This window comes from Calonectris borealis, chromosome 1 (genome assembly GCF_964195595.1).
Source record: "Calonectris borealis chromosome 1, bCalBor7.hap1.2, whole genome shotgun sequence".
Lineage (NCBI taxonomy): Eukaryota > Metazoa > Chordata > Aves > Procellariiformes > Procellariidae > Calonectris > Calonectris borealis.
Genome location: NC_134312.1, coordinates 12,102,542 through 12,115,084, shown reverse-complemented (window position 1 = coordinate 12,115,084; position 12,543 = coordinate 12,102,542). Strand labels below are relative to the sequence as shown.

General features: G+C 42.1%; 1 protein-coding gene across 1 annotated transcript in view; it reads right to left on the bottom strand.

Annotated features, from left to right (window-relative positions):
* SEMA3C (semaphorin 3C) overlaps positions 1 to 7,069 on the bottom strand; it is a 123,914-nt gene extending 116,845 nt beyond the window's left edge. Inside the window, exons 1-2 of the mRNA XM_075144470.1 lie at positions 6,711 to 7,069; positions 3,515 to 3,655 (exon numbers count right to left, since the gene is read on the bottom strand). Of these exons, the coding sequence (XP_075000571.1) occupies positions 3,515 to 3,617 (103 nt within the window). The 5' untranslated portion in view covers positions 3,618 to 3,655; positions 6,711 to 7,069. The remainder of the gene's footprint in view (positions 1 to 3,514; positions 3,656 to 6,710) is intronic.
* Between the last annotated feature and the right edge of the window lie 5,474 nt (positions 7,070 to 12,543).

Below are 12,543 nucleotides of genomic sequence, written 5' to 3'. Positions count from 1 at the left end.
CTCCACAGTAACACAGTAGATGATTCCCCAACACTGCTGCAGCCGCTGCACCACAGCCTTCACATCTTTGCAATTTCAGAATCAGAAAAAGCTGGAGCCACCTTTCTTTCTTCATGTGCGGCGGCTCATCAGGTGCAGATGTTGTACAAGTACCGATGGTCCGAGCCATCACAGTTGAACAGGACAATTAGGTTATGACAGATCATCCCAAGCAAACTGAGAACCCCTTCGCCTGATTCTCCGTAAGCCTAGTGCCATGTATAACCACGTATACCTGTGCAAAGCATGCCGTTCAGCTCCAGCCTGGCCTTTTCTTTCACCCGAGTAAATGGCTATACAAGGTGCAAAGCAACAGAAATTGGGCCTCGGGGTTCTGTACGGCGCTGCAATTTTCAAGACATTCAGGGTGCAGACAGCAGTAAGTTCCACACTCACGTCAGGCGCACATTTAACAATCTCAGCTAAGTCATGAACTACACTTTAATTAGACAAGGGGCCAGGCTTTTGATTTCAAAAATAGAAATTAGGGTTGCAGTCCTTCATCCATTGAAGTTAATTGCAAAATCCCTATTATCAGGCTCTTGAGGTATTACCCAGGCTTACTTTTTAATTAAATTTGATTCTTAATGAAGTAGATGGCAAAAAGAAAAGCAGCCCATGATTTAAACGATTCGCATTTTTATCTTCCTGATGAACAACAGAATAGGTCAAGATACTTGCTGGATTTTCCCATGAGAAATGCTGTGATGTGAATAAGCTCAATTGACTTGATCCTGAAGGAGCAGGTTAGCTTTGAAAAGCATCACTCATTTTCTCCTCCTGTATACATTCTACCCCCAAAACTTATGCAATGTAATTATAGACACCAAGCCAAATCCAATTCAGAACTTGAAAAATATCACGTAAGTATCCTAAGCTTGAATGACTTGTCTTTATTGTCTAATGTCATTTAAAACATAAGGAGTCCTAATTATAGTTTTGTTTTCAAATGGTGCACTTCAAAAGAGTGACAATTCTCCATAAATCTGACAACTTCTTAGGGCATGGAGACAGCCAATAACTTGATATTTCTACATGATTTAAAAACAATAAGCTATGAAGCAACTTATGCAGAAAGAGTATGTTATCACACTTGGCAAGAGAACAATACAAAGTTTCACCTTTTTCTCTTATATCAGTATCCATGTAAATAAATGAAGATTTATAGAACAGACATTCATGCTACAGGTGGGGCCATTACCTTGTCATACACAACAACCTGCAAACTCTTTTTGTATGATGAAAGCTGTTTCTTACCATCTGCAAATCGGGCTTAAAAATAAAATTACTGGGTTTATATTGTATGAAAAGCTCAGTCCTTTATTTCAGACATTACTTGTCATATTATAAAATGCATAATGAATTTCTTACTTTTATGACTTTGAAAGATCCATTAAAAATCAAGCACTTTAAAACGCAAATTTTTTTTAAAAGGTTGAATGTTGAGAAAAGTATTAGAGAAAGTAAAATGTCCATTTTAGGAGAATCAGATAGTATTGCAGGGCTCTGGTGACACTTACTTTCCCCTAACTTTCACTGAGGCTAGTCACTCTCAGTTTTACCCATCCAAAGCATCCTCAAGGAGAGGACACAAGACATGCAACGGCTGCACATGACGTTGCAGAAGCGAGCTGTAATCGAGGCAGCCCAGCAGGGTCACACAGGAACCGGAGACTGAGGCTGTGTCCCCTGGGCTGGCAGAGCTCTTGGGGCCCAAGATCCTCACCAGACAAAGGGGTCAGCGTGACATAAAGCTGTCACAACCCCTTTTAAAGGAAGGAGGGACAACATCCTTTCAGAGAGGGACAGAGAAACGAAGGTTTTGATTCACCAGCCATTATTTTTTCAAAATCCCTAGGTTTGGGGGTTTTTGCCCTGTGGGTGGTTCTGTGTTTCAGACTTGCAGGATACCTGTGATGAGCCAAGGAACCAAGGAACAAAACACAAGTCTCTTGAGTCCAGGTTAAAACCATTTGCCCCTCATTATGATCCATTCACAAGGTTGAATACCGCAAAACCTGAACACTTCCTACTTCATGCTCATACCAGAGATCAGGGGAAGCCTAGATTACTTTCAAGACCACCATGTGGATTCAGATGTGGAAATCTGAATCCGCCTGCTTCGCGTAACTGTGACAAACCTGCAGGTGTAATACACAACCACAGCCAAACTTGCTTCTGCGTTGTTGGGCTGAATCAGTACCACCTACATTAAATCAGCGTTACTGAACTAAGGAAAAGAAATTCCCACCTACTTCTTCATTTGGCAGTTCCCTCTTGAAATGCAATTTTTACTATTGCTTTTACTGGAACCATGCCAATTTACACCTATTCAGTATTGCGCTCATAAGTTTAGGTCATTATACTCTACAACATACAATATCTTGTAAATGTTCAATCTGCTGGTTGATACTTGTGGAAGGTCTAACTTGGCAGGTCTCCTTCTGGATGTTTCTCAGACTCAAGAGTACGTACTTATGATCATTGCGGCGAACAGACGTTTGAGACATTTACTAGTTATGATTATTTTTGAAGCGATTCTTTAAAGACTATTCAGATCACACCGAATACTCCCATGGCAGGACATGGCAGTTGCAGGGCACCCCGGCACTCGTGAACCATACAAACCATCCTAAAGCAGACGGTATCGGTGCAGGGAATAGCAAGTCCTCGTGCCTCAAAGACACGAGGCAGGAGAGGCAGAGGGCTGAAGAAAGCCAATGCCCCTGTTATTTAGTGACAGACAATTTCTGTTCAAATTTAACAGAACCGGTAAGCCCTATATGTTCCGAAGTAGTGGCTAAAATCAGCATTTAAGACAGGGATTAATACTGGAAGAATAATCTACCTTACTATTAAAGTAATACTGAGGTAATTGTAGTAATAAGGTACTGCTCATCACTTCAGAACTAAACGCACCTTTCTTTTGAAAATAATAATTTTGATTGCTTGTTTACAGCAGGCAGGCATAGTGATTGCTACATGCTCTGTACATCCAACACATTGTGCAAAGTGTGCAAGGAATGATATTTTGTCAAAGGACTCCGCATCTTGCTAACTATCCTGGTAAACCCTCAGGCAGCCTGATTTTCAGAGTATAAAGTGTCTCAGTTGGGCACCGAATGAAAGCATCTCAAATTGTTAATAACTTCCACTACATGCCAAGTGCCTTACGTGCTATCACCTTTCCAAAACAAAGTTAAGGGTAAGAAATAAAACCTTTAGTTATTGGTAAGTCATAATAACATTCAAAATAAAGAGAAGGTATTACTAATTACATACCTATAGCTATAGTACCAATGAAATTCAGGTAAAAATCAAATTTAGGCTGACAGGTACCTCAGCAACACAAACCAAAAATAATAACTGTGGATACAGATCAAAAAGCCAATTTCTGCTCAGTTATTGAATTTAAGGGGAAGAAGAAAATGTTCAGTCATAACATTTGCTTAAGAATATATCTCCTCTTTCTTACCATTGAATGTTAAAAACACCCTTGCTTGAGGCTGGGAAGATCCTTTTACACTGCTAAAGTAAATAAATATCCCAATCAACACGTGCAGTGCAAGAAATGCCATCTCTTCAGATTTGCAACTTAATATCCAAGAAACGAAACCTGAAAGACAGAGATATCACATTACTGTTGTTATACAATTCTGTGGAGCAAAAACAACACTACAGAAAGATCTGTGTTAGAAAGCTCTTCCAGCTGAAGCCATAATATATGATAAGGTGAAGGAGGTACAGCACTTCTGTTATTTGGTTTTCTCCAGCGGTCTTCTGTGCTGGCACAAAAGAAACTCTCTGCCTGTTAGTATGAACCAACAGAGCCTGAGTTTTGGCTAAGGCAGACTACAGCATTAGAGTCAGTTTATTTAAATAAGGACAATTCCACCTGCTGGAAAAATAATTATACTAAATGTCAAGGCAGAGCAAAGCAAGGACAGGAGATAAAGTTTCACGAATAAAAAGCTCGGCTGATATTTTTAGACGTCTCTCCTTGCTTTACATCATATTTGATCTCCCTCTCATGTTTTTGGGGGGAGGAGGGGCAGGTTTGCATTGTTGGTTGGTTGTTTTTTCTTTTCTTTTAACATTTGAAGTCAAAGGTGCTTGGAAATGAGCTTTAAGTTTTAGTAAGTTGAGTTCTCTAATAACCCTCTAGATCTTCTTTTAAGGTGAAATCCTGACTATGTACGTCATTAATTTCAAAACCATTGAAACCAAAAGTATTTCAACATGCTTGAAACTGTTAGTCAACATTTGCTTTTTGGGCTAGCTCCTTTCGGGATGCTTACCTGCTCTCATAGACTTCTGCAGAGCACTAAGAATACCCGGTGTTGGACAGTGCATTACACTTGATACTTCTGCTACTCCTCCTGCACATCTGCTGAATCTACATTCATTTTACAGGGTTTAGCTGCTGAGAAGACTGAGTTCCTCAGAGAATCAGAAAACACCCCAAAACAAATCTGCATCTTTTCTTAGCTCAGGAAGGGCTTGAGCTCACTGGAATCAGTGGCACTTTGGACTTTGGACCAGACCCATAAAACCCAGCAGACGTTAGAAGCTGAATATTGAGTATCTATAATGCTCCTAAACTGCACCTCTATAAAAATTGTGAAGTCCAAATTTAATTTCACCTATGATAACAACTTTGCTCTCCAGCTCAGCTGCAAAAGTGAGAATAAAACACACCCTCATTTTAGGCCCCTTTTACTTCCCTGCTTATATATATTTTTTCTTTTTGGCATCAACAGCCCTTCTACTAGGCAGCACTTATTGGTTAATCAGGTGATATATTTGATTCTATGGTAACTGGAAGCACTTTGAAGGATACAACCCCTACAGCTACAAGATAACATTAAAAGCTATAATTTATTTCATGAAGAGTTTTGTTGCCTGTGCAATCATCTTACACTTCTTTACCTCAGCTCTGCTCTAGCCCTACAGTCCCTCCAGTGGAAGCCAGTATTTCTACATGCTTGTTCATTTGGTCCCTCTGAGATTCACACCTGTCCTAAAAGAACCGGCTGCAACCACCACAGCATGGCAGGAACCAGCTGTCAGACAAGGATGACTTTAGGTCAACACCAATTTGGGCTGAATCCACACCACTGAGTTAGCGGTAAAAGCCCCGTATCTCATTACTACCTCTGTCATTCCCCATCCACTCACTGTAAATCGTTTTGAAAGGCTTCTCTCTGCATGAGAACTTCATACTAAGTTTGGGTGGGATGGAGAGTGTGCGAGCTCAGAGCTCTGTAACCCACACTCTAAACTCTCCTTCACGATTTGCTCTGGAGTACTGAGAAATGCATGACGATCAAGTAATGCTACAACTCTGCTAATTGACAAAAAGACCAGCGTCAGAGATTTGCCAGCTACAGGAGAAACATATCCATTATGGCCCAGTTCCAAATTATCTCTAAGGATCTGTTAACTAATAAAATGATAGTTGCAGAGTTTTCGCCAAGAATAATTTTTAAACAGGCTGCATGAACTCTAGTATTAATGCTGCTTTGTAGGCTTTAAATTTAAAACCTTGTGACTAGCCCATGGGATATCCTTTAACTTACCCCTCTTGTAAGAGAGAAATGCCATTAAATCCTGATAAAATTTCTTTGTCAGGCCAAACCAAATAGCCAATCATACCGAACATGTGATTTAACAGATGCAATGGGATTAGTATTTTACAGTAGTAGCACTATGCTTTCTTTGCAATTGAGATAAAAAGTGTGAGGAACAAGTGTGTGGCTTTCTCTCTTCCCTTAAATGATACTGTAGGAAATAATAAAAAAACCCCTTTCAGCACTCTCTCCCTCCCACTCTCATGCCTCCTGCCAATTCTAGTGCAATCGGTTACAGAAGTGAAACATTGCTACATTTCATTGCTCAAATTGCAGATCTTCACTGTTAACACAGAAGTGACAGGCAAATACAAGATTCAAATTCTGAGCTCCATGGTTCCTACCAGCTGTTAGACACATAAATAATAAATGCACATGGTGCCAAAAGGTACCTCAGGGTGTCTGACATGTGAGTTACCTAATGGAAATAGGTTTAATTTCAGAGATTTACATACCTGGTAACTGAACACAAACTCATTGCAGGTTTGACTCTCGGTTTGGGCTTGTATCCCAGTTCTGAATTTATCTCAGTAAGTCATGATACTATATTCAGCATGTCCTGTGCACATGATCTCTACTGACAACCCACAGACCTAAACCCTTGCAAGTACTTTTAAAGAAGCTTTTAGGACAGACAAAAAGCAATGTCTAATTACATTTCTGCTCTTATACCCCATTCTAACTGTAAACAAACCGGCAAACCACTACTAAAGTGAAGTGGTGAAGTTTTCCTGCCACGGAGGTCGCCTTCAGCATGCCGTATTGCTTTCAGAAAGTATTAGATAGCTTTGCTGTAAAGTGCTGTGCAGGTGTCATCCGCTACAGGCTGAGTCCTACCCTTAAATCCTGTAAGGAAAATCATTCAGCAGAAGAAAGGAAAGAAAGAAAGGGGAAAAAAAAAAAACCAAACAACCGCCAAACGCAGACTATGTTAATCTGGAAAATATTGCTTTAACTATCTGTGAACAGTAGGAAAATTCAACCATCAAACACATTTCACATCTATTACAGCAAAGAAAGAGAACTTTCAATTATGCTTACCCAGCTATTGGAGGAACCAGTAATACAGATTTCTATCTGGTTTCTATCAGTTTATGGACTCCACTCCTGTTACCAGAACACTTTAATTCCAAACCTGGCTCATTGGGGGGGGGGGGGGAATAAAAAAATAAAGAAAAGTCTCTCTTCCCGGTGGTGGCAAAGGTACTCCCGGCTCCTTTGTAAAATAATCCTTACAGCTGGACTCCCAGGGCACCAGGAGCGCTTCTCCTCAGCCCCCAATTAAGCACCTAGGAGTGAATGGAAAGCGGCCGGGCGGTGACGGTGAAGGCTTTGGTTTCCAGTTACCGGCGCTGCCCTGCCCTCGCCGCCGCCGCGCTAGCGAGGCGAGGCACCGCGGCCTCCGGTGCATCATTAGCTGAGCAAATAGGGGCTGGAGCTCATAAATAATGGCGAGGCCACACCCCGCCGAGCGCGGCGGCCGCCCGGCCCGGCCCGACCCGCCCCAGGCAGCGCGGAGCCGCCGGCACCGCTCAGCAGCGCGGAGCGCCCGCGGGCGCGCAGGGCGCAGCCCGCCCGCGCAGCACTTCGCTGCGCGGCGTAGGGGGCACAATGCAATCAAAGGCTTTTTAGGGGAACAGCCCCACTGGCTTGGCCCCGAGCGGGGGTCAGCGGCAGGTAGCCTCCGACCCCCATCCGCGCAGTTTGCGCGCCCGCGGGGCTCGCTGGAGGAAGGCGGGAAGCTCGCCAGGAAAGTTTCTGCCCCTCCGTGCGGGCCGTCCCGGGGCTCCGAGCGCGCCCCGACGGCAGCGCCGGGGCTGCCGGGCAAGCCCGGGGGGAGCCGGCGGTGCCGGGCGGGGAGCGGGGTCCCGAGGGAGAGCGGCCCTGCGGGGAGCCGGGCCCCGGGCTGGGAGCGGCCGCGGGTGGGGGGGTCCGGGGAGCGGGGAGCTTTCGGGGGAGACCGGTAGATGTCACTGTGAAGAGAGGGACAGAGGCAGGGTTGTGGTGAGGAGGAAACAGGGTCGCATCCAGCCCTGGTCAGAGGGGTTTGTTTCTTTTTTTTTTTTTTTTCCCCTGAATTATTTCCTCGATTTGAAACTTTTAAAGAAAATAAGCGAAGAAGCGTAAGAAAGGAGCGTTACAGCAGTAGTTAGATTTGTAGTTCAGTCTCCTGATTGCTCCAGCGGTTTCGCCACAAGCTTTCAGAAGCTCTTTTGCAGTTTAGGAGACTGGGAGCTGCATTTGCTCAAGCTCACTTTTTCCCCCAAGATACTGAGCTATTCGTTGTTGCAGGCTTTCTGGTTTTGGTGGGATTTGTGCTCTCATGGCAATCGGATAGCTTTGAAAATTTTACCCAAGGTGTGTTGAAAATGTGGACTGCAGCATAGCTCCATTAAAGCCACTAGAATTTTCCAAACAACAGTATTTGGGTTTGGGGTTAGGTTTTCCTAAGTTGTCTTGCAAGCATATTCTGTTCTAGTCAGAACTTCTTTCGAGTTGAGATTTCTGCTTTTGCGGGGAGAGGTGGTCTCTGATCCAGCTGAGGCAGTGCAGGTTGCACAGCAGAGTACCAGCACAGCAATACTTCGAAGGAGCACCTCATGATACTCTTGCAGCCCTGTCCCCCAGGCAGAAGTATGTTAACGAGTAAACAAGTACCCACAATGAATCAGTGCACATGCTCAAGTTACAGTTTTGTTTCCAACTATTACACACTCTGGCCATACTAACCAAAGCAGTCAATAATACTAATGCGTTATAGCCAGAGAGCAGGGAGTAGCCTGAATACAGTGCCCTTACTAAAAAAAATTTGTCTATACATGTCAATGTCTTTATGGCCTGTGTCTATAGGCTACTTTGTGTAAAAGCTCATCTACATGAGTTAGGGTCACACATATTTCGAAGACAGTTTCTCCTCCAGGCTTTCATGCCAGTCTAGCAAAGTTAGTGCTTTCTTCAAGCAAGAAATTCCAGTATTATAAGGCACTTGTAATTCCAGAGAACACAAAAGTATGGGATGTTCCTTCCTCTGAAATGAAATACTAGATTTGCACCTGATGCCAGAAAAGAAATGGGTCCAGAATTTTGAAAAGCTTGACCCACTTCAGATCATATCTTGAGGATGAATTAGATGATGCCGTAAGATGAACTGAACTCTCCAGATCATGAGTCCTTAAAAATATTGATGCTCTTCCAGTTCTCTTCCTTAACACAAATAAGCTATGCAGAAAGGCGTGAACATTTGCTGTCCTAGAGAGCAGTTAAACTAAGCCATCAGAGAGCTTGTTCTCTCAATGGGCAGGCAGTGTGGCTGCGAACATGATGCTGCTCATCCTTGAAATGTGGTGATGTTCAAATGCCTCAGTCTGACAGCAGCACCCTGGCAAAAGGAGAAGTCACTTGTCTGCTTTGGAAAATCCCCACAACTGAGTGCAATTAGAGATCACCACACCAAGCAACAGGAGTGAATCAGCTAATTCAGTGTTCTCCCTCCTGCTGTGGTCTATGCAGGGTGATTCAGAGGCGAGTGCACAGAAAACCACAAAGCAAATATGGAATAACCTCTCTTTTAGGAGATTTTTGGGAGATGTGTAATGGGTGGCAATACCAGTCAAAGAAAAAGGAGAATGTTACCATGAAATACCAACACTAAAAATTATGATGATTATAACTGTCCTCCCCAAATAATTTTGCCTTAATTAAAAAAAAAAAAAAGTGTGATGATTCTATTTTTTCTTCTTAAAACTCAGAATAACAATCTTCTAGGTAAGATCACAAACACATGCTCCTAATAATATAGCATTAGAAAAAGATAACAAAAAGAATATGCTCAAGCATGAATCAACATCAGCATGAAAGTCACTTGTGTTTGTCAGTGCTTTTGTATGTATGGACACTGGGAGCCATCTGGCTATCTGCATTTCTTTTTCACATGTGCTAGCTACATCAGAGATAAAAAGGTAAAATGGAACATTGAGGAAAATTATGGGGCTTTCCGACACTCCCTCAAGGACTTTGGGTTTATAAAATAGCAAATGAACTACAAAGAGACAAACGCAAAACTTTAATCTGTGAGATACCATCGCACTCGTATATCTGTTAGGCAAAGCAAGAGTATGGTAATTTTAAAAACAAAAAGCAAATTGAAACAAGAATAAGCATGCCATATTGATTTATTTGTATTTAACATGTGCATATGTGCAGGTCAGAGCATGATAATTAACTTTAAAAAGCAGTTTGAACTTCACAGCTGGGCTGAGTGAAATGGTTAAAGTTTTACTTTAGATGTTTTGTAATAGCATGTATTAGCTTCAAGCAAAACTCATGGAATGGAAATTACTTCTCCAAACTTTGAGGTGGGGTTTCAATATTTACTGGCATGAATCAGCCCTGTGAGTGAAATGAAAAGTATGCAAGACACTTGTTTTCCAGGCTGTGTGTTTTACAGGCTAACACAGAGATGAGGACAAGTAAGTTGGACTCTGCTTTGCAGCTGATTTTTAATCATTCCTGTATTACACAACACATACAAGGTGGTGTACAATTTGCTTCTGATTTGGTGCATATGAGATTTATAACTGAGTTACTCCAGGTTGCATCACTTGTGTCAGGACAGTCAAGCCCTCGCTCTCGGCTTCGGGGTCGGAGCCGTTCTGATTCCTGCAGTGTGATCTGAGCAGGCAAACCCTCATGGCCAAAACAAACAAACGCTGATTTTGTTGTATCTGTGCATGGTGTTTGCTTCTTACCCAAACAAATCATCCTAATGGACCCAGGCCTAGCTTTAGACCTAAACACTAACTGAAGCCAGGAAAGAGAAAGACAAGAGTGGATCTGGGCGTTTACTTAACATTTTGTTTCGGGGTTTGGCTTTTTTGCTTTGTTTTGTTTTGTTTCTCCCCACTTAGATTTTAAGCTCCTGAAAAAGTGAACAGATTATAGGAGGCAGTAGGACCAGAAGGAACACAGGTTTAATGGAGGAAAGACAGAGAAAAGAAACTAAGATGGACGAAGATGGCAGAGAAGGAAGTCAGGAACCTCCTGAGACACAGTTGGATGGTTAAAGACAGCATCGTGGAAGAGAATCAAATCATTTTGCTGGATTGGCAACAGCTAGCCATTCAGAAGATCAACAGGCTTTGAACATAAGCACAGACTTACAATTCAGTCAAGATCAAATACTAGCTATTATAAAGAAAAATGTAGTAAAGGCATGATAAAGTGACCATCAAAAGTAATCCATTCCTTCCTTAAAAATCAAAGGAATTGTGTATACAGTAAGTGTCCAGATTCCAAGTGATGAGAGAAAATGCTATTAACTTCTATTTCCTCTGTCCTTATTTATGAGTGTCAAATCACCTTATAGAAATGCAAGGTCATTAGGTAATCCAATTAGTTCATCGTTGTTTATTTTCTTTCTTACAGTTACAAGAACTGGGGAAAGTGTGAAATACATCAGCAGTTTATTGTGGGAAAGCTATTAGGTGTTTGTTTTGAAGGTGTGCTAATATGAATAGCAATTTATATTCTTTTTCATAACAAATAGTCCAAAGATTCAAGCGATAGTAAAGATAAAGCTACTAGTGATACCACTATCTGATCAGAGATGGCGTAAGGTCCTTGGACATAGTGTGCCCTAACTTGTCAATGGTGGGTCAAATAAGAACTGCTCGTGAAGAGTGAGGCTTCATCACCAAGGTCAAAGCCTTATAAAACCGCTGGCATGTAACTAATAATGAGTTGTCAAACTGAATTCATCAGTTTGCTTTTTACTACTTAAGGTTCTGTGAAAGTCCGTTTGCAGGAGACGATTTGTCTTTTCACAGCTTAAGAAAAATTAGGTGCTTAGGAACAGTATCAGTGTAACCACATTAATGAAGCAATATTACCGATATGGGAACAGAAGAAAACATTATGCTCCTAGTTCAATAAAACTCCAGTTGTCTCCAGTCAAATAGACCCAGCTCTGGATGACTTCCCTGGAAGTCAGTGAGCCAGCACTTCATAATGACCTCTGTCATTGAACAGACTGTGATTTCTGTAAGGTCATCATCAAATAAGTACTTCTGTGTCTGTACAAAAGATGTAAGCTGATTCCTGGTATGCCACCAGGCCTTCATTCCTCCCCTTTTCAGTGAGGCAACCACATTATTGCTGTTTCTAGGAGAAATACAGTGTTTTGGTCAGATTTTCCACCTTTTAGCCACTATGACTAAATGAGGTCAGTGATATAACCAGAGTCACTGTGCTTGCACAAAGCTGGGTTTGAGTTCTTAACAAATCAAACAAGTCATCATTATTTTGCAAGTTGATTAGTAAGAATATGTATTAGGAAGACTTGAATGGAAAGGGATGGGTCGGTGACGCACCAAAGATGGCTTCAGGCCAAGTAAGCTATAAATACAAGAAAGCACAAGCGCATAGAGGATGCGACAATGTGTAACTGTGTATTGGAAGTACTTGGAATGAAGGTCCTATGGTGCAAGGAGCAGGAGCAGTTATGGAGAAGCTTTTTATCCAAATAGACAAATAGAGATGGGAGGGGAGGTGAGAAGATTACTGGAGGATAGAGGGGGGCAGCCACATATTCCTGGGCATCATGGCAGTTTCCAGCCTGACAAACCACTCTCCAGCCTGGTGCTTGATCCATTGCTACATGCTACAGGGCTCACAGCGTTCAAGGGAGTCCTCTCACTCTGTTCAAAGGAGTAAAGGTAACTTTTTGCCATTGGTTCAGCTACTTCAGTGTTTATAGAGCATTATGTGAATCACTGGTTTGAAGGAAAGAAAAAAAAAAAAAAGGCAGCTTATGGTTTTTTCCCCATTCGTCTTAGGTTTGAAACACACTCCTAGAAACCTGATTATATAAAACTAC